Source organism: Coloeus monedula (genome assembly GCF_965178545.1).
Source record: "Coloeus monedula genome assembly, chromosome: 16".
In the NCBI taxonomy this organism is placed as follows: domain Eukaryota; kingdom Metazoa; phylum Chordata; class Aves; order Passeriformes; family Corvidae; genus Coloeus; species Coloeus monedula.
Window position 1 is genome coordinate 5,339,618 of NC_138796.1, and position 20,680 is coordinate 5,360,297.

The 20,680-nt window shown below is 41.8% G+C and overlaps 1 protein-coding gene across 1 annotated transcript in view; it reads right to left on the reverse strand.

The window, feature by feature from the left end:
- GNA12 (G protein subunit alpha 12) overlaps positions 1 to 20,680 on the reverse strand; it is a 41,550-nt gene that overhangs the window by 13,664 nt on the left and 7,206 nt on the right. Inside the window, exon 2 of the mRNA XM_082292310.1 lies at positions 15,398 to 15,613. Within this exon, the coding sequence (XP_082148436.1) occupies positions 15,398 to 15,613 (216 nt within the window). The remainder of the gene's footprint in view (positions 1 to 15,397; positions 15,614 to 20,680) is intronic.

Genomic DNA, 20,680 nt, shown 5'->3' on the forward strand with positions numbered 1-20,680 from the left:
TACACAAACGGGACGGACTTAAAGCACTGACACAATTTACGTAAGGAACCATTCCATAAGGGCTGCTGGAGACACATACAGACAAAAAGCAAACTTGCAAGCAAAATCTTTGTTTTCAAATGCTGAGATCTCCTCTTTTCGAAGCTTCCTGGGATGTCAATCACCTTTTGACTGCACGGGGTCTGAATGTTACCATTTCAGATGTTTCACAAAAGCAAGAGGCCCAAGGGAAGAGCAAGGTTACAAAATAACCAGGAGACCAGTATTTGAAAATGTTGGAGATGTCAGATCAGCCAGGTTTTTGGGTACTGAAATTAGAACCAAAACCTCACCATCAAAAAGTGATACAGCAAACGCTTTCCTTAGTGAGAGCTACTGGACACAAGCAGCAGGATGCCACCCTGTCAGCTTAACACACATCCTTTGGAAGCAAACAGGCTCAGGCTCTGCCCCCTGCTTCTGTCCAAGGGCTACAATTCTCCTGAGGGGCAACTACAAACAAACAGCTCCCCCTCCCCAAGCCCGCAGGCTCCTTCAAGAGATTACTTCTATTGAGCCTCACTGCTAACAGAGCATGGATTTACTGCCGCCAGGAGCATGTTCTCCCCTCTCTGACAGCTGATGAATTCAGTATTATTTTCCAAGGAGGTGAGCAAGTCTGTGCTTGTTAAGAATTCCCCCAGAGGATGCTGAAGTAACCTAAATTGCCCCGAAATGCTGATGCCCACTGGACACTGCAATTCTGTTCTACAGATATTCTACATCCTGTCTGGGCATCGAAATTTATTGACACAAGACAAACATTAATTTTTCATTCAATCACCAGCTCCAATGCAGAGACCAACCACTTCTCCTTATTTAAGCTGTACAGAATTCCAGCTATCAAATCTCTCCAGTGTTATTTAACTTCCTCCTTAACAACAGACTGAGCTCCTGGCTCCCATCCAGCAACTCCAGTGCTTATCCAAGTTGCTGCTATCTGGACCATACAAACATACCAACTACAAAAAAGTACCATATGGTTCCAAACTTCTAAAAATTACCTCTCCTTTCTCCTGCCTAGTTACACACGGTAGGTATCAGATGTTGAAGTCTGAGAATATTTTAAAAATTCATTATTTGTAAGCTCAGTACAAACAGGCAATGGAAAAATTTATTTGTACACGTCAGGGTGGGTTTATATAAAGTCATCTACATGATCTACATGGCCTAACTGTGCTTTGCAGCATATGGATAATAATAGGTGATAATTATTTAATTCTCCAGAAAAAGTTTAGGCTAATCAGAGCTTCCATATCAGTACTAAGATTTGTGGAATCCTGTGACTGAAATTCTAGCTTTGCAGCTAAGAAACACTCATACAGGAGCAGAGTTCTTGTGCTGAAGGGCAACTCTTAACATGTGTTAGCTTTTTCCAGCAATCAAATACAGCAATTCTTTCTCCCAAGTGCTGCAAGGAAAAAAACAAAGTTACAGTTTTTTCCTGAAATTCTAGGTATTTCTACATCAACAGGATGTAGATGAGATAAATTACTTTTTGACTAGGTTAACAATTCTGTCCATTTGTCTCAAATATGCACACCAGCAGCAGTGCCTCCAGGAGGAAAGGAATTTTCTGTTAATAGACTAAGGCAGGCTCCATCCTACACTCAAAGCTTCAAGAAACATTAACAAAAAAATCCCTGTAATTTTGATTTTACTCATACTTACTGTCCTAATCACTGCTGTTCCTGCTTCACAGATTTGCAGTGGCTGGAAGAAAAACAGGTGCAAACAGCAGAGAAAACAGCACTGGCCACAAACAAAACACAAAGTTGCACAGTGCAACACAGAATTTTAGCTTTAAAAAAACATAAATCTAGAAAAATCCTTAACCAGACAGACCTGCACATCAGCCACAGTGATTCAGCATGTCCTACCCTTCACTGACCAGCACCGAGTAAGAGTCAAGCAGTGGATGCAAGGGGATATAGACCAAATTCATGAGGAAGAAGCACAGTTATGTTTAAACAACAAAAATAGTTTGATGACTGCATCCAACATCAGCAGCGAGCCCGGCTCAGTCCTGGCACGACTGGACGCCAGACCTACTCCTAAGCATCCCATGGAAGGATTCCTTCCTGTTTCCCTGCCAACTGTCCAAGGGAATACATTGTCTGCAAGGGCTGCCAGAGTCCTTTCATCTCCCACACCGGAGGTTCTCTGTGGAGCCGAGCGAGCGCACACCAGGCTCAGCTGCTCATTCCAGGCACAGCCAGCTCAACACCCCAAAGGCAACTGAAACAACACTCCTGCCACAGTTAGAACAAAGTCCCGAGCTGTAGAAGGAAGGATGGATCCAAGATTCTGGCCCATCACAAGCAAATTATCCCATTTATTCTCAGTAGGCAGCTGCCACGGAAAAACGGGCATTTTCAACTAACACAGCAGAATTTAGAAGCAACTGGATGTATTTACATCCCCTGGAATGACGCACAATCCCGTTATTCCGTGACCCCAGGCCCATGCTTTGTTCCCAGCAGGTCAGAATGCAAACCTGAAAATTGCTTTGTTTACAGGAGACATCTGCAGAACCAGAACAGACAGTGACAAAAAAAAAAAGCACCTTCTGAATCAATCTAGTCAGCAGTACTGACTATCTGATCAAGACTAAATCACAAGTTTACCAGCAAGTTTCCCTTTCAAATCTTATCAGATCAAGGGATGGGAAATAAATATCTTAGATCTTGTGGGCTGAAAAAGCAGCTAACACCAGCCATGAGAGAATGTTGAGCTTGGACTTTTCCATGGCAGGTGGCCAGCTGGAAAGCTCAGCAACTTGGATGCACTTACAAGAGGCATAACCTTGAGTATCTTGCAGAACGATGCTTCCTGCTCCACTTACACACCAAAGATTTGCTGCAGTGTCCTAATGCTCCACTTTCTGGGGAAATATCAGCTCAGACACAATGTACTGAAATTTGTCTGTTGTTAAATGGTGACTATAAGGATTGAAAAGCATCACTTACCTCTCATATTTTTAAAAAATTTTGTTCTAAATAATTATTTTATCTGTATGTATACAACTGAGACATTTTTAGATGGGCAGACTAAAATGATGGTCTTGGAAAACCCAGAAAGCTGCTCAGTATCTGAAAGTAAGGTTAAATGTAACCTAAGTCTTAGCTGCACTCAGGTGTGCTATTTAACAGTTTGATTCCTAAAAAATCAAGCGTGTAGAGAATAGAGTGCAGAAAGAAATGAAATTCCACCTTGCTTAGATTACTCTGAAGTTGTGCCCCATACCCATTACCTCAGCACTTGGCAGGCTCAACAACAAAGAACACAAAGTTTGCAAGTCTGAGGGACTCCTCAAAGCAGCTTCACATCTGATTTTCAAAAATCATTTGCCCCAGAAACAAAAACCTCCTTTTTAATAAAAGTTTGATATTTGTTAATTCTAAGAGACTTAAAATTGACCAGCTCCAAACTCTGAAGTGCAGCTTCAGCCACCTGTTACCCTGCCTGCCCTCCCAGTGCCTTTCCCATCAGTGGAAATTCTCATCCTGCTCTCTGCTTGTGCTCCCCCACTTACACCAAGACTTGTATCTACCAAGGCTGACCTTCACACATACCTGTAAATCCCCCAGACCAAGTTGTCCCATGTCCCATGCCAAGAACACTTATTTCATTAGTTCCCAGCTGCATTCTGGCTCTGTGAGAGGGTTTCACCCAAGCGGTGACTGCCCTCCCCAAACCTCATCTCCCCTGCTCCAGGGCCAGTGATAGCACCGTGTGTTCAGTCCAGCAGATGAACGAACCTCAAAGGACCTTTGGTGACCTGAAATAAACTTCCTTTTCCATTCACAATCAAGTCAAGTTTTCTCTTATGATCGTATTTATAGGCATTATCTTGCATGGCTTTTTATCTATTCACATCAAACCATATCAGCTATTCTAAATAGTCTCTCCCTTCCTGATGCCTGTTTTGGCATGAGGAGGAGAAATTCTCCAAATCTGCACTTAAATCTTTACCCTACTGATACTGCAGTATGAAGATTTCACGCACCCTAAGGTACTTTTAATTTAATTTCAGAATTTGTTCTCTTTCAGGTCTGAAAACAAATCTAAAGATGAAATATGTGATTAGAAATAAGTGACAGCTTCCATCCTCAAGGCCTCATCTACACACAGAAATGAATCAAGCCACAGTGGAAAATGAAGTGAGTTTAACAAACTTTTCCAAGCTGTTGGGCAGACTAGCCTATTAAAAAAAAATCCTAATTAAAGCCTCGGTCACATCCTACTGAACCGGAGAGAGGGCAGCAGTCCAGCCACGTGGATGGCCAGCTGAACTCCCTGCAACCAGGAATGCACGTGCTGGGCTGGAAGAAAGAAACCAGAAAAAAGAGGATATAGTAGGTGGTTCTTTTGTCTCCTGCCCACGTCTAACACCATTACTGATTCACTACTGTACTTTGACCAGACTGAAACCACACGGATCAAGGTCTTGAATTCAGAGGTGGAATTAAATGGGAATGAGTTCCATCAATAAACCAGTGCTTTTTCAGTTTGAGATTTTACTGAGTTTTCCAAAGTAGAATTAAGCGAGTATCAAGGAAAGCAAGTCAAATTAAGAGCTTTGGGGGCGGGGTGGAGAGCAGACCTTCTAAGGACAAACACCAACAGTTTGTTCAGGAGGAAAGCCAAGTGAAGCACAAGTCTGCCACAGTCTGACTGCAGGAATCCGTGTTGTATACAGAGGAGACATTTGAAAGGTGTCAATAAATTACTTCTCAGAGCAACATGTTTTCCACTTTCTCAAACAGAAAATCTTGCATGATGTTTCCAAGAAGTTTTCCTGCCCTCCCCCAAATCCTAAGTCAATAACAGAGCAAAACAGGTTTACTCCTCAGACTTGCTTTAGGTATAGCTGCAAACTCATGAGAAGGTGGGGACCATGCTGCCTTCTGCCTTTGTGACAGAAGCCTTCCCAGCAGTGCAGCTGAGAAGGAACTGAAACACACAGCTAACCTCACCCTTCTCTGGGAAGGGAACTCAACAGCTCTGCTCCCTCCACTAGTGTCTGCTTATCAGCTGGTTGGTTTGTGGCACTTTGGAGCATTGAGATATTTCCTGGAACAGTATCACATTCAGATGCATCTTAAGTCATCTGATCTATGAAACCCTCCCCTGTTGCACAGCTACCACTGCATACAAACCCAGAAGCCAAAAGTCAAACACTGTTTCTTCCCTTCCTCTGCTCTCCTCCTCCTCCACACTCAATACCTGTGAAACAGAGCCTGGATTTGAACAGTCCATGAACACTTCAGATACTCTGCTAACTTGGAACACTAACATTGAAAAAACTCATCTTTGAGGTACAGGCATCTTACTTTGGCATCAGGAGAGGAACCATTGCTTGGGAGGAGGATCAGTGAGATAAAGATACTGTCATCACTCCTTGACAAGCACCAGGTTAAGGCAACTCGTGCCCACTTGCAATGCCCACTGCTTGTTCCTTGCCCAGCAGCACAGTGTCACCCCCTCAGCTGTGCTCAGTCACTCCCAGGCTGCATTCTGCCTCTTCTCTAGAAGCTTCCAAAAAACCCACTTGTGCCAACATAAGCAAGAGCACAATGCAAAGCAGAACTCCCCAAACCACCATTTCCTATTGCTCACTGGATTACTCTGTCCCAGAGCTATAGCCCGAGGTAAGCTGAAGCCAAGACTGGTGTGCATTTAGTAAAACTCCTCATGTTTTAAGGCAAAACAGGCTTGTTTTGAGAACAGCAGGAGCAGGGGAATAGACAGAAGAACAGCAGGTTAAAGACATTATACTCTTTTTGAGAGGTCATTGCAAAAAGGGCAGGATCTGGATAGGTAGCAAGGGTACAACATCACCACCTGAGCAGGTTACTGCTGCCTAAACATCCTACCTGCATTTTCCTTTTCATCTTTCTGTCAGGTCCCACCTTTTAAAAAACATGGGCTCATTAACCATAATTCACTGTCAGTGTGACAAGAACAACTTCAAATCTATGTTAAGTCATTAAGACTTTCTCATAAAAACAGACCTAGTTTTTAATGTTTTGCTTATTTGTTCATCTGTTCTTGTTACTTGTTCTTGATCCTACATAGCTTACAATAAACTGGGATATTCAGGAAAGCATGAAAGCATTCATTACCCATTATCCTATTAAAATCAGTGGCCCCATTGAAAAATCCAAGCCTTAACCTCTTACTGTTTTTTTCTCAAGGGAACCTTTTAGAAAATTTTTAAAGGCACTGGAAACAGCCTTGCTGGCTGCCCCAGTTCTAGGTGAAAAGCGCAAGGTTTGGTACCAATAAAAAGCTGAATGGGAACCAAAGGAAAGCTGAATCACTATAAAGAACATATAAATGAGGTACAAAAGGCTGACTTGTAAAACTGGAACTTTCTGAAGTGCACTGTCAGCACTGCTGTTCTGAGCAGAGAGAGCCATGTCAGAGAGACAGGCTTAACAAAACCAGTCACCTCTTCTTGGACAGTGCCTGTTTTTTTTCCCCCAGTTTCCTGAAACCAACCACAGGGTCAGAAAGCTGCTAATACAGCACACAGCAAGTAGCAGGAGCTCTCTCTTTTCCTTCACACAGTTAAGCCAGTCCTTGCTGGATCCTTAAGTAGTGCACATAGCTTTCATACAACAAAAACTTTCAACTCCCGTATCATGGTAACACAAATGTAAAAGTCTCCTTTTCAGTTGTATCTTTGAGACTGAAGGGATGAAACCAGTCTGACAAGTGGAGCCCTTCCACTAGAAACAATATTCTTTGGTTTTAGGCAGATAAACATTAACATATATGTCTCTGCATAAGGAAGTATTTTTGTAGCAACTAAAATAAAAGTTGTCCTTGTGCTACCATGTCTTCAACCTATGCAGATGCTCATTACTGAATATATGAGTTCTCTCCTGCTTCCACCAAATTTCAGAAGGAACCCTTCATCAGACTCCCTTTGTCATTCAAAGGGTGCACCCTTAAATGTGTCTCACTTCTCAGATTTCTGGAATACATTCTCATTACTGGGAATCTCTAAGATGATACTAGTTGCCAATTTTAAAATCTCCTGAATGATTGAGGTCCATTAGAAACTTTCTGAGTATGAAATTAAACAGCATAATCAAAAGCTGAAGGCTGCTCACTGGGCTGGATTTGTCTCTGCCCAGACCTTTCCTGCACACTAGAAAGGGATAAAGAGATTACTTCAGTGGTTTGTAGCTACAGTTGGGTACTGGCTCAGCCTGAACTGAAAGTTTCCTTCCTTGTTTCTCACAGCATGTGCCAGCATTTCTTGATGGGAATGCAAAGATTAATTACAGCTGTACTTGCTCTGAACAAATCCTCATATTCAATACAGTCCTGCAAGATTTAGAGTAGCACTAATTAGGGCTTAGAACAACAATTCTGCAAAGACAAACATACCGAGTATTTTTTCTAATTATTTTATGCATAATAAAATTAAAGCTTCTTTCCAGAACCAAGGTGGCATTTATTCTCAAGAGCTGGGAGCCAAAAGGACTTTTCCAGCCTAAGAACATTAGATTTAGTGTTTCAGTGCTGTTGTTGAAGGTAAGACATCAAACCATAGCCACTTCCATTCGCATACAAAGAGGCAAGGGTGAGTGAAAAATCCTTTGGGACAACCAGACAGTGCTCTAAGGGGCTCAATTACAAAGAGGTAAAGACAAAAAAAGTCTGTACTTAGTAAAATACACATAAGGAAAAAGAAACCTTTCAACCAGAAAAATGGCAATCATTAGGCAAGATGCAAACTCTTGCAATGAATTTTCACCATGGGAGCTGTAAATATGAAGTTGCTTCTCTCATTTCTCTTAACCACACCAAAAATACAGTCAAGATGTATTGGCTTCCAAGGGCCAATAGCAAACAGCTCCTACAGGAAGCCTTACATAGTACCAGACTTTTTAATCTGCCTCCAAGAACCTGCACGTTAAAGGCAGGACCACACTAAGTCTGAATTTCAGCCTTTTGGTGCCCATAGAGAGCAGAGCACTAATGAAGTGCATTAATTGTACATCTTACAGACTATAGAGGTGATTTTGCACCAAGTCTTTGATCTTCAAATAATGCAAAAATTAAAAAATTGTGGAGTGCTCAGAATTCACTACACAGAATAGCAGGAAAGCCAGTAGCACAGCTCTCTTTATTCAGGTCCATCTCAGCTCCCATATGGTAGGCATATCAATTTCTTGTTATCCACTTATTTATTATGTATGATCTGCTCATTACTTTCCAACTTATCCTCCCAATTCCATGCAGGCTACATTTCACCCAGCTGTTGCACTTTGTCATAACCTGAGGTCAGGAGAAATTCATGGCAAGAATCCTTCTATTTTTCCACAGAGCAGTTAGCACTCAATGCTTGGTTGAGGCTTCAGGTAGGCACAGTAACAAACTGCTGTTCTCCAAGACTTTTCCACTTGCACTGTTTTAAAAAAGTCATAATTCATGACCTTTCTGGTTCTTCTTATTTCTCTCCAATGGCAGACAGTATTTAAGAATGGCTAATGACTGTTTTACCCATCTTACACAGCTTTCTGTGATGGTAAAGGTTGGTTCTGCCTCAGAGAACAGCTCCTATCACTGAGAATAGATATTGCAAGAGCAGGTTTTCCTAGAATTCAAAATGACTCGCAGTGATTCTCTAAATGGTTGTGAATCCAGCCTAATTTAAATGCAAGTTCTTCTCACCTCTTGTTCAATGGCACTTAAAGCAAAACTGAGAGTACCAAGTGCAGCATTCCTTCCTGCGGGTGACAGCCAACATCTCCAACTGTGCCTCCTGCTCCAGCTCAGTCCTCAGGCTGAATCCCTGACTGTCAAGACACACTGGCACAGCCAAACCCCACACTGCTCCAGGAGCTCTCTGGTGGCAGCAGGCCCATTAACATATCTCATTTTAACATTTATTTTTAGAATATTGCAAATATAATAGGAGACTGAGGATTTAACTTCTGCAGACGCAAACTGATGAACTCCACAGCCTTAGCCAATATCCACAGAATTTTGTGTGAAGGTTTCCAGCTGCATGTTGCTTTGTTATCTCTCAATTTTTAATGAAACCTAAACTATAACTCACTAACTTTCACCTCCTTTAACAAAATGCCACTTCTGTTTGAGGGTTCTTACTTGAGACCTTGCTCTAAAAAAAATTTTTCCTGTTTGGTTATAGAGACAGGATTAGAAGCCAGGGACTCCAGCTGCTAATCCTTCCTGCTGCAGAGCAGCCACCATGCTTTGCAGTATTACACTTAAACAAGCAATTAACTTCTCCTGCTGTACAAAGATGAGTCAGACTCCATACCCCGACCATAAACTTTGGAGCTCTTGGGACTGGAAACAGAACTAGAACTAAGAATTTAAATCTGGATCTCTGGCACTTAATTGCCATGACACTGGCCTAAAACCTTGCTCAGATATTTAACTAAGAAACATCTTCTTAACTCTCCCTTCTGTACAAGTCCAGAGCAGGGCATTATTCATGCTGCATTGATAAAGTCTGCAAGTCTGTGATCTTTTGGGTTAATACAACATCTCTTGTCAGATAAGGCAAAGTTTCAGAATTCTAACATAAAACCAGATTATAAGGGACTATTATTGTATTATATATATATATATATATAAAATATAGCATTATCATTCCTTACATGTACTAGCTGTATTTCAGACAAGCCTATTTACCATCCACAGCTTCACAATTAGCTTTAAAAAAGAAATAAATCATAGAATATTGTTAGAAACAGATATACTTGACTTTCAGCACTAATAGTGTGCCAATACAAAAAATTAAGGCTCAGCAACAGCAATCGTGAGTTTCTGCACTGTAGCTCTATGTCAATCCCTTGTTTTGTAAAAAATGTTGTGGGTTAGAGTGGTATGTCCCATCCAGATCTAGAAAAGAAAACAAAAAAAACACGTAACTTCCCAGAAATAATTTAGTTTCACAGGAGTTCTGCAAGCTAGGAAATACCCACGCAGAGCTCAAAAGTAATTTGGCAAAGAGTTGCTGCCTAGTCCCAATTACATGCATTAAATGGTAACAAGATTTCCCAGGCTGGCCCTTTGAGCAGTGTGGTTATTGCCTTTGTATATCTCACCAGCATTGGTCAAGCCTCAGCGGATTTCACTGATGAAATATGAGAGTTTCACGGCTCTGGGAAAAAAAAAAAAAATCATCCTTGCAGAATAGGCAACATTCAGAGCCTCTTGTGTAAGCTCATATTCAAACAGTAGTTTGCAAAGAGAAGAGCTCATTTTTGTGTCACAGCCAATTGTATAAGATGGGCTTGATTTGACACTCGGTATTTCCTCAAGTGCATCAGCAAGTGTTTTACAGCGATGCCAGGCACAAGTATTCCTGCATTTCAGGGCTGTGCCATATGTGCTGAAAGTGCAAATTGTCCAAAAACATGCTTTTAGGGCTGCCTCTACTCTGCCATTGCATCTTGAAGAGAAATAAACAGTTGGAAAGTCCATACTTCAGGATTCAGGAAATCTCTGCTAAAGTGCACTGAAGAACTCTCACAAAATACAGCCCATTGCTGTAGATTTCATTGCACATGTCACTTCAAAAATCACCTACTTCTCACATTAAGTCAGTTCTCTGCTGCCCCATCTCTCAATTCACTTGGCTTCAGTCAAATACAGCCACAAAATCTCCCAGTGCCTCAGGGCCAATGTACAGCCCAACTCCTGATTACATCACTGCTGTACCGAGCATTTCTGTACAAAAATAAAGACATTTAAGCCACAGTTTGCCTACTCTGAATCATGAATTAGTGTGAATAACTGGTGCCTCCCCCCCACACTGCTCAGAACACACAGCTGGCTGCCTGTGAGGCTTTGAAGCCACCAGCTCCTTGCATGGGGAGAATGCAGCAACAAAGCTCTCCTACCCCAAGGAGCAAGCTGTTCCCTCTGCAGTGTTCCAGCACACTGCCTGTCCTGGCAGGCAGAATTTAACCAATTCCAGGGTCTGCTTAAAGGAAAAACAACGAACCCCACATCTAATTCTCAGGGGAGTGACCCACGTCCTATTACAAATACCCCCAATTCCCCCTTACCTCAAACACACACAGAATGGTGAATGAATATAAAAGAATGGGTCTTTAAAACATTTTCCAGAGTCTTCCCACATCCAAGGCTTCAGAGGCTCTCAGTATTTGAAGTATTAATGGAAGCGTTCCATACAATTCCCTGTGCACACATCTAAAAATAGCTATGGACACAGTAGTAAGGTTTTTGTCTATATTTGCAAGAGTCTTACTTCCCTCTCAGGAACCACAACTTCCCATTAATGCTGACATTTATTTTTTCTTTTTAAAAAAGCTATTAAAACACCAGAAAGTCTTTTAACAGTGCAGTGAACGTCAATAATAATATTAATAGCAACAATTTCAATTGATATTCTGGTGACGGATCACGAACATATTCTCTATATCAACAATGTCAATTTTGCTCTAAGAACTGATGAAGCCACATGATGGCCTTGGCAGATCTGCTCATCACTATACATCTGTTCTGCCCGTGACAAAAATATAATATTTTTCCCCTTACAAGCCCTATTTATCCCATCTTTACCCACAATGACATCAAGCACACCAAGCTGCAAGAAGTCAAAAGAGTATCTAACCTTGTGTCAATACTTTTTGCTCTGGACACATTAAAGAAGTGAATGGCTTCTCACATTCTCACACTAGAGACCTGAGAGGATGGAAAAAACCAAAAAAAAAATCCCAAACCACAAAATGGAACAGAGACCACATGACCAAAGCAATTCCTATCTTGGCCTTGTTCTCCACCATTTACAGCATAAAAGGAAATGTCATTTATGGGTGAAAAAGAGCCTGCAGATACACACACCCAAACTCCCAAGTACACCCAAGTACTTGTCATTAGGCTCAAACTGAAGAAGCTTCCACCCTCGCAGCTAAATCCTGCTGGAAATCCCATGGCCCTTTCTCGAGAAACCATTCCCAGTGGGATTTGTCTCCCCCTGCTGCTAATGGGGGATTTCCAGTCCCTTGCCCAAACTACCACAGGCACCCTCCTAAGAACAATCGTTACAGGACATTTGGAGACTCGTGACCAATGTATTCCTTTCTAACACACAGACAGAAAATGGGGTGGGGGAATAATGAGGGCAGGCGAGAAGGGAGAAAAATCCCATTCTGATTACAAAGGAATTCCTATTCCAGTAGTTAAAAAACGAGGACAGACGTGACAATGGAAGCAAACATACAATGAAGCTTTTGTCCCCAAACTACTTGGCTCCCATACAAGGAAAAGAGGAACTTGGGTTGGTGGGGACTGGCTGGGGCAGGGGAAGAGCGAGAGGCTGATGTTTGTGAAAAGAAAGCAAAAATGGTTAGTCTGCTTTAAGAAAGGCTGGGAAGACAAAAGCAAAAAAAAAGCAGCCTGCTATTGTAGAATCCACCCACTCACTTCTGAAACGCTCTAAGACCCAGACAGGGATTTACAACCAGCACTTGTAGGCACTGAGTATAAAGCAGAAAACACTCAAATGCCTAGAGGCAGCTTCTCTGGTGCCAGAGAAGCAGCTTTGAGATTGCACAGGGTTATGGTCAGAGCTGTTTTCTTTCAACAAGTTTGTTACTGCTGAGTCAGCCACTGAGCTGGGCATTGCAGACCATAGGAAGGCACCTGTACACTGCAAGTTTCAGCTCTAGTCAACAAACCAACATGTTTTACTTTTTAACAGTCACACAACTTCCTGGAGAAACAGAGCATTCAAGAGCAGACCAATAATCCTACAGCTTTGAAGCCAAAATAACAACAACGATTAAAAAAAAGCTGGTGTTCAGTTGATGCCAAGACCAGGGTGAAGAAAATGCCAATGCTGAATGGGGTTGTTTTTTCAAACAGCGTCAAGGCACATTCAGAAAGATCACAGTAATGTAAAGCTGCAAAATGTTGGTGATGGTTTAAGAACTATTTTAAAGATAATAAATTCAGTTTAAACCCAGCATATTCCATTTAATAGCTCGCTTATACTAGGGAAGAAAGAGAGTGCTGATGCAGAGGTTTTCTTTAGCCTGAGTTAAAATCAGTTCAGAAAAGATTTATTTTCTCAGAGTCCACTATATCTGGCTTCTATTTATTTACACAAGTCTATATCCAGCAAGGGTTTAAACTAAATGAAGGTATGGGTTTATACATATCATACGCAATTACAAATTAGGCATCTCCTTAAACCACCTCTTTCTTTAAAATGTTATGTAGTTTTAAACTTTTTTTGAAAAGGAATAGTACAGTTGCTTATTTCCCATATACTCAGGCAATCAGACATCTACTGAACTGAGAAGGAAGCAATGGAAACTTGTTCAAGTTACTACAGTGTTAATAATTTGTTTAATCCAAGCAGCATTTGTATCCTTGAGACCAATGTACTACATTTAAAAACCTTTTATGCAGCCAAGTGCTTTGTGCTAGTTACAACTGAGGCAGCTTCTAATTCCCTGGTGATGCAGCCTGCACAATAAAATAACAGCACCCAGATTTTCACGTTGTCAGTGCCACAGGTGCGGGACTGGGATGGAGTCACAGTGTTTTTGTGACACTCATGGTTGCACTACTGACAGGGTAACAGCCCTGGTGCCTGCAGCAGCTCCAGCTGCTCCAGCGACACTACACAGGTTCCATCAACGGCATCCAAAAGGATGCACCATGGAACTGTAGCACAATGTTGAAGATGACAGCATATCAAATGATCACTTGCATGCCTCTCTGCTTTGTTTCTCTGGGGCTTTTTTATTTTTTTGGTATTTCCTGTTTAATCCTCTAAGCCAGGGAATGCAGAGGTAGGCCTACTACTTTTGGAACACTATTTATTCAACAAATGGGACTTTTCCCCCCCCCCAGTTTGATACTACTTTATTGCTAACCAGCACAGGAATGAACCTCCCACATGATCCCCATCTGAATCTCCCTCGACAAACAAAATCCATGCTTGACCATAGCATTTCCCAGGGATAAAAAACAAACAAACAATCTTAACAGGCTGCTGATGCCACTATTGCTTAGTATACTGGATTCTCTTAGCAGTTGTTTCATGGTAAATTCAAGTTCCCCGTGGCACAAACCATCTCTATATTTCACATTTGAACAGTGTTTAGAACAGCAAAGCCTGTGTCTACAGATGCTAGGAATAATGGAACAATTAATCCATCCTCTCTCCCCCTGCACATCCTTCCCCCGCCCCCAGTGCTGTAACATGGAAATTGTTTCATTTTTAGCCTAAGGAAGTGAGGTTTATTCAATCATCCTGTGACAGTTTTACTTCACCATTTCATTTATTCTTCACCTATTTGGCAGTCTCATGATACTTCAGAGACAGATTTCAAAGATATGCAACAACAAGACTCAAACAGGCATCTTATTAGTGGAGACAGACAAGTACCGAAGGGCTGCAACATGAGTTTAACTACAGCATCAGACACTAGAGAACCCACACAGAAAAGCAGCATCAGGGAAAAATCAGAATTTCACTATCCAATTTCTCTAGTTCTGATTTTCCTTCAGCTGTATCTACTTCCCTTGTGAAAGAGTCTAAGGGAGACTATACAAAGCCATGTTTCTATCCTTTAACCCCTCTAATTAAACAATGATAACAGTAATTGTGCTACCAGGTTGTTTGGATCAGTATCCTGTTCCACAAAACAGGGAAGAAAAAGAGAAGAAAAAAAAAAATCCTCTCCATCTTGTACATATGAAGAAAAAGGAGTGGATTATGAACAGCTGTCAGAAACATATCCCATACCAGAAGTGCAGCTATTTTGGCACAAGAGCATGAACACCCAACAAGAAAGCAGGGAAGAGAGCACATTTTTACTCTGTCATCTTTCAGTTGCTTATCCAAGTTTCACTTGCAGACGTCAGGATGAAAAGAAACAGCCAGGGAGCAGCAGCCGGAATGGGTGTTGCATTCACTTCAAAAGAGCTGCATGCAGGAAGAGTTCGCCAGTATCAATACAGTGCAGGCTGGCAGGACTGGAAAGTTACAAATTAAGTGTGCCTTCATCAGTGACCTACTATGAACAGATCTACTGAGCTGCTAAAATATTTTTAGTTCAACCAATTCCTGCCTTTTTTGGTTTCTCTTGCTCTTCCAGTTTATCCAGTCATGCACTTTTCCACTCCCTCTTACTGCCATGTAGTTTTTCAAGTTTGGATCCAATTACCACTTGTTTCTGCTGCTGAAGTGCTCAGATTTACAGCACTCCTACAAACAGCTAACAGGGTGGCTCCATCTTGCACGTAGCAAGATGTCTTTCAGCTGAGGCGAGATTTATACAGCAGAACTTTCTCCTCCCACCACAGAGACGGATGTACTCACCAGCTGATACTCGCTCCGACGGCTGAAGGCTTCCTTGATTCCCGAATCCCTCCAGAGCGCGCCCAGGGCAGGGACATAGAGCTGGAAGGTGGCAGGCTCGATGGGCATTCCAGCTTTGTTTTCAAAGGCCATCAGAAACATTCCATGCTTCTCATTCTCTGTGTACTGCCAAGGGATCCCCAGTTTGTCCCGTGCATCAACCAGAACCCTGCAGCCCTAAAGAATGATTCAGATAAGAAAGTCAGTGATAAAAAGATTAAAGTGTAAGAGAACAAGGACTTGAAGGTACTTGAAGATTATTTTTTTGACACTGTTCTGGTAAGACCGAACTCAGGAGAGAATCATAAACACTGTTTATTGCAACATCTCCAACAGAAGTAAGATAGAGCCTGCTTCTGTAAGCAATTTAGCCACAAAATATTTCCCCAGGTGGAAAAAGTATTAGCGGCAACAGCTAATGGCAACAAGCAGTGCTACCAACAGATAATGAAAGTAAACATCAATGAGAGTATGAAAAGTGTCTGGGAATTAAGAAAACTGTCTGGGAACTAACGTGTGATCAACATAGCTCTAGTTTTAAAAGTAACACCATGCCTGAAACCATGTTCTTCCATCTTTTTCTTTGCATTTGGGTTTTAGACACCAAAAAGGACATCCCAGCTTTCTCAAGCATTAGGGAGATCAGAAGAGCCTTAGAGGACTGAAGACATTGCATAGATTCCAAAGCCACCAGGCTCAGGAAAGCAGATCCAGTTTTCCTCAGAATCAGCTTACTTTTTGAACTTGCCACACATTTGCTAAGCAATGTGTGACAGGTAGGTTTTGCTACTCTAATACTGCAAGAGAAATCTGGAAGCAAACCTACCTAGCTCTCATTTCAGTTCAGGATTACTGAGCTGCTTATTTTCACATTTTTGCAGTTTTTATGGAAACTTAATTTCATATTCATGGCAACAAGCCAAACACATGAGGTTAAGGAAATTCTAAGCTTCAGTCTTGAATCCAACTTCACCTGCAATAAATAGCTTCCAATGGCCAATATTTATTTCTCAATAGCAAGCACCATTTTAGTAATGGATAGAACTGCTAATGGTGACTCAGCATCTCAAGTACCATCGAATTCACAAGTAAAATCTGTGGGTTATATTGAATTACTTTTCTCATTGTGTTGATCTTTGGATTTAGAGATATGAAAATAAATAAAATAAAAAAAATCTCCAAAACTGAAGTTCTGTTTCCACAGCTATTCACATGAGCCTCCACATTACTGGACTGATCTCTCTTTCTGCATATTTTAAGCTATCAAGACTGCATGTATGTTTTCTTAACACTTGAACCTTTCTGCTCTCCAGTCCTTTAGCAGCACCACAACAGCAACTTCCCAATAGCAACTAAGATTAGAGAGAGAAGTGAGAAGCAACTTAGTGGAGTGTCACAGAATAGGAATTCAAAGAAAAGTGTCGTGGTTGTCACTGCCCAACAGTGCTCCTGAAGTGCAGCTTCCCAAAAATGTAAATATTTATGATTCTCTACTGATTGTTACTTCTTTTTATAAAGTAGAGAATATATCTCCACAATACCACAAAAAGACTAAAATCAAATATATTTACCAACTGCTGCTTTAAATCCCAGACATAACTATTTAGTAACTCCATCATACAGACCAAAAGCCAACTCTCATTCCTAGTTGCAGAGTTGATCCCTTTATTAACAGAAGTCTTTAGATCATTATTTGAACTAACAAACAGAAGCATGAAAAACCCATGTAGAATGCTCTGTCTCTGAATTGCAGATGCCTCCACGACATCTCACAGCTTCAGACACTTTTGCAAACCATCCCTTGCACACACCCCCATCTTGGCTGCAACTGAAAGGCAGGGTCAGCTCCCCACTATGCCCAGTCAAGAACTTGGGAGATTTTTCCAGAGCATGGTGGTGACTTGAGACCAGCAGTACACAGTTATTTCTAGGTGTTTCATGCCAGGTTTGTCTTTGCTCAGTGAGAACTGGTGTGTATAAAATGGTGAGTCAGCACTGTGGGGGGGACAGTGATCACCATCTCCCTGGCCACTTCCCCATGGATCACCATCCCCCAGGGATCACCATCCCCCAGGGATCACCATCCCCCAGGGATCACCACCTCCCCACACTGCCCCGGGCCCCGCACAGAGCTCCCAGCCCACGCAGCTCTGACCTTTCTCCTGCCTGGGCGCAGCTCTGCAGGATCTCCCCCAGCTGCTCAGCTCCAGCTCTGGGGCTGGTTTAACTCTTCTCCATCTCACAGCCACTGCAGAGCATCTCAAAGGAATGGCTGCAGGACTGCACAATTCCTGCTTGGATAAAAGAGCACTGGGACCTCAGTCTAAGTGCATTTCCCCACACTATCACTCTGACTTTCCCGGCTTCCACTGGAGACACAGAGGTTCTCAAGAGACTGTTTGTTATTAGGGAAAGTTTCATTGTTTGTGTGGAGAAAACCACAGAACAGTTTCAATCAAGGGCGTAGAGACTGCTCCAGTCCCAGAATAGTCACTTATCTGCTGGCTGCTGCTCGTTGGAAATGCAGGTCTGACCCTCCCTGAGGCAAGAGAAGGAACTAAACTTAGGTCCCACAGACCCTGTGGGAATGCATTAACTACTGTAAGGTCACCCATGGGGAGCACGTGGCATCAGCACCTTCCTCTCAGTGCTCTAGAGACAGAGGTGTTGCCACCAAGTCACATGTGGAGCCTGATCTGGGACAAAGTGATTCAGTAGTAGGACATCAGCATCAGCACTGACAAACAGACATACACTGAATGAAGAAAATAAAAAAACAGGATAGAGGTTAGCAGGAATCCTGTCCTATGCACACCCACAGGAACAGCACCTCTCAAATTTTTTAGAGCACATCTGCTTCAAGATGTGTCTCTAAAACACATCAGGAATAAAAGCTTTACATAATGAGTAAAATAGTCAATGTTTCTTCCTCCCAACTCTTAGCAGTTAAAAGTGTGACTCAGCAAAATCCTCAAGAAAGTCAATCTAAACTTAACATTTCTCCATCTCCACAAAACAGTTCCATAAATGCTACAAACAGATGTCAGAAAGATGAGGAGAAACAGAGAAATCACTAAATTTAGATCCTATGTACTGCTATTCTCGCATCTCAGACTTACTGGTAACACTGTATTTTGCAACCTCATCGAGCATTTGATAATCCTTGCCTCATTAATCTGCAGAGCAAGCTACCACAGGAAAGGTTTCCTTTCACTGGAAACACCAGCAAGACACTTTTCCTACCCCTTTCCTGACAGTTTTTCTCATTTTCTGCTACTATAGAAAATGCCAATTCACTCTTTCATTCATAAGGCTGAACACCATCAATTACCATTCTGTTTTCAAATTTGGAACATGGAAAAAAAATGAAGCAACAACTTTAGATGTGGAATAAACTTCTGAACACTTCAACTAATTTAAAGCTTTTATGCTGCAGGACCCAGAATAAGCACAGATGGATAGAATTAGAACTCACAGATAAGGATAGTGTCAGGCATTAGAAAATAGCAAACCAGCAGCATAATGGAAGCACCAGCTAGGGAGGAAAAAATAGGAAATTCTCTGTTCCATTCCTTTCCTAATAATTTTTAATATATTCAAGTCACTGCATAAATCCCTGGCATGCACAAAGCCTGAATGGAATCAGGGTAGAAGAAGAAGATGTAACAAGAGTGTGATGTGATGTGATCTACTTCATGAAGTATTGCATCTTACACAGAAGAAAACATTAAATCTAGAAATCCACAGATTCAAAAAAAGATAATTAAGGCACAGTATACAAGAAACTTACAGAAATTACAAACCACTTGCAGAAAGGAAATAGACAAAGACTGTTTTTCTCCTTCCCCTTGCTAGACAAATATGATTTATCAAACAGCAATTTGAACTAGAAACCTACACAGCCACGGCCAGACAAATGCATTTACACAGGATGTTGGCCAAAAGCAAAAATGGACTCAAAAAGCCATGAAGACAAATAGGTAGAAGGAAAGTCCAAAGAGGACTATTCGATTACATTCCAGACGCAAATCCTGGCTCAAGAAATTTCCAAAACCAAAGGCTGCCAATAACTGGAAGAGCACACCAAAGGATTACATTGCCTTGTGCTCGTACCCGTTTTTGGTTGTGGGTTGTTTTTTCATGTCATAGACAAAACCCGAGCTCCTTGGCCTGACACAACACAGCTGTTTGGAGCATGTTTGCTACTCACCAGCAGTAGGAAGGCTTTAGGAGCATTTACACAAATGCTCATTACTGGGACCGGCTCAAATATAATTTTTCTCCTTTACTCTTGAAAGCATCCTAGCTTTGAAAAAAATCCAGGTTCTCTTGTATTTTTAAATAATAATTAAATGAATTTGTAGGAATTATTAGAAAGGTTATCACGAGCTAATGTCAATCGAAGCCAGAGATATTTGCCAATACAGGAAACGAAGTGTTGCAGTATCTAAAGAGCAGCATGATTTAAGCACATCTTGTATCTGTACTTACGCTGCTTCATAAAACACAACATTCACTTTTTAAATTATTCACATACTCCAATACTTGGATTCATCATCCTTAAAACCTCACACCTTTGACCAGATGGACCAACACAGAGGCCAAGTGAACACCCCTCAGTTAAGCACCATACACAGAATTGGCACAACAGGTCTGGGGGGCACTCACTCACAGGCAAGGCCAGGTTCTTCCATGCACACACCAGCAGTCAAGTGATCAAAAAAACTGATTATTCCAGTCAGTGTCCAGAGAGAAGATGCAAACCTGCTCAGAGTTTGTATACAAATAGAAGAGTCTCCTACAGTGCATTTTCTCAAAATAATTTTAGGGAACTGCTACTGGGTCTGAGATTACAGACCCAGCAGTAACTGTTACACATGAAATACTACAGCAGCTACTTTTTACACTTTGACCATTAATACACTGTTTAACCTCACAGCAACCCCCAAAATCTCCAGTATCTAGGTATCAGTTATGGACCTTATTGTCCTGAGAGAAGTGCTGATCCCTGCAGAGTACTGCCTGGGGGACTCCAGGTCACAGCTAACAGGCACCGCTGTCTTCTCCTACGGCTGCAAAGCAACAGGAACACTGCAGGCACAGGGAGATTCAAACGTGTTTCCTACTGAGTGCTTTTCCTGTTGTTGACAAGGAACTGGCAAAAGTCTGGGGATCTCATCTCACACAGACCAATATAAATCTGAGCTACTGCCAACAGGCTTGCTCCCACCTCAACCTGCAGAT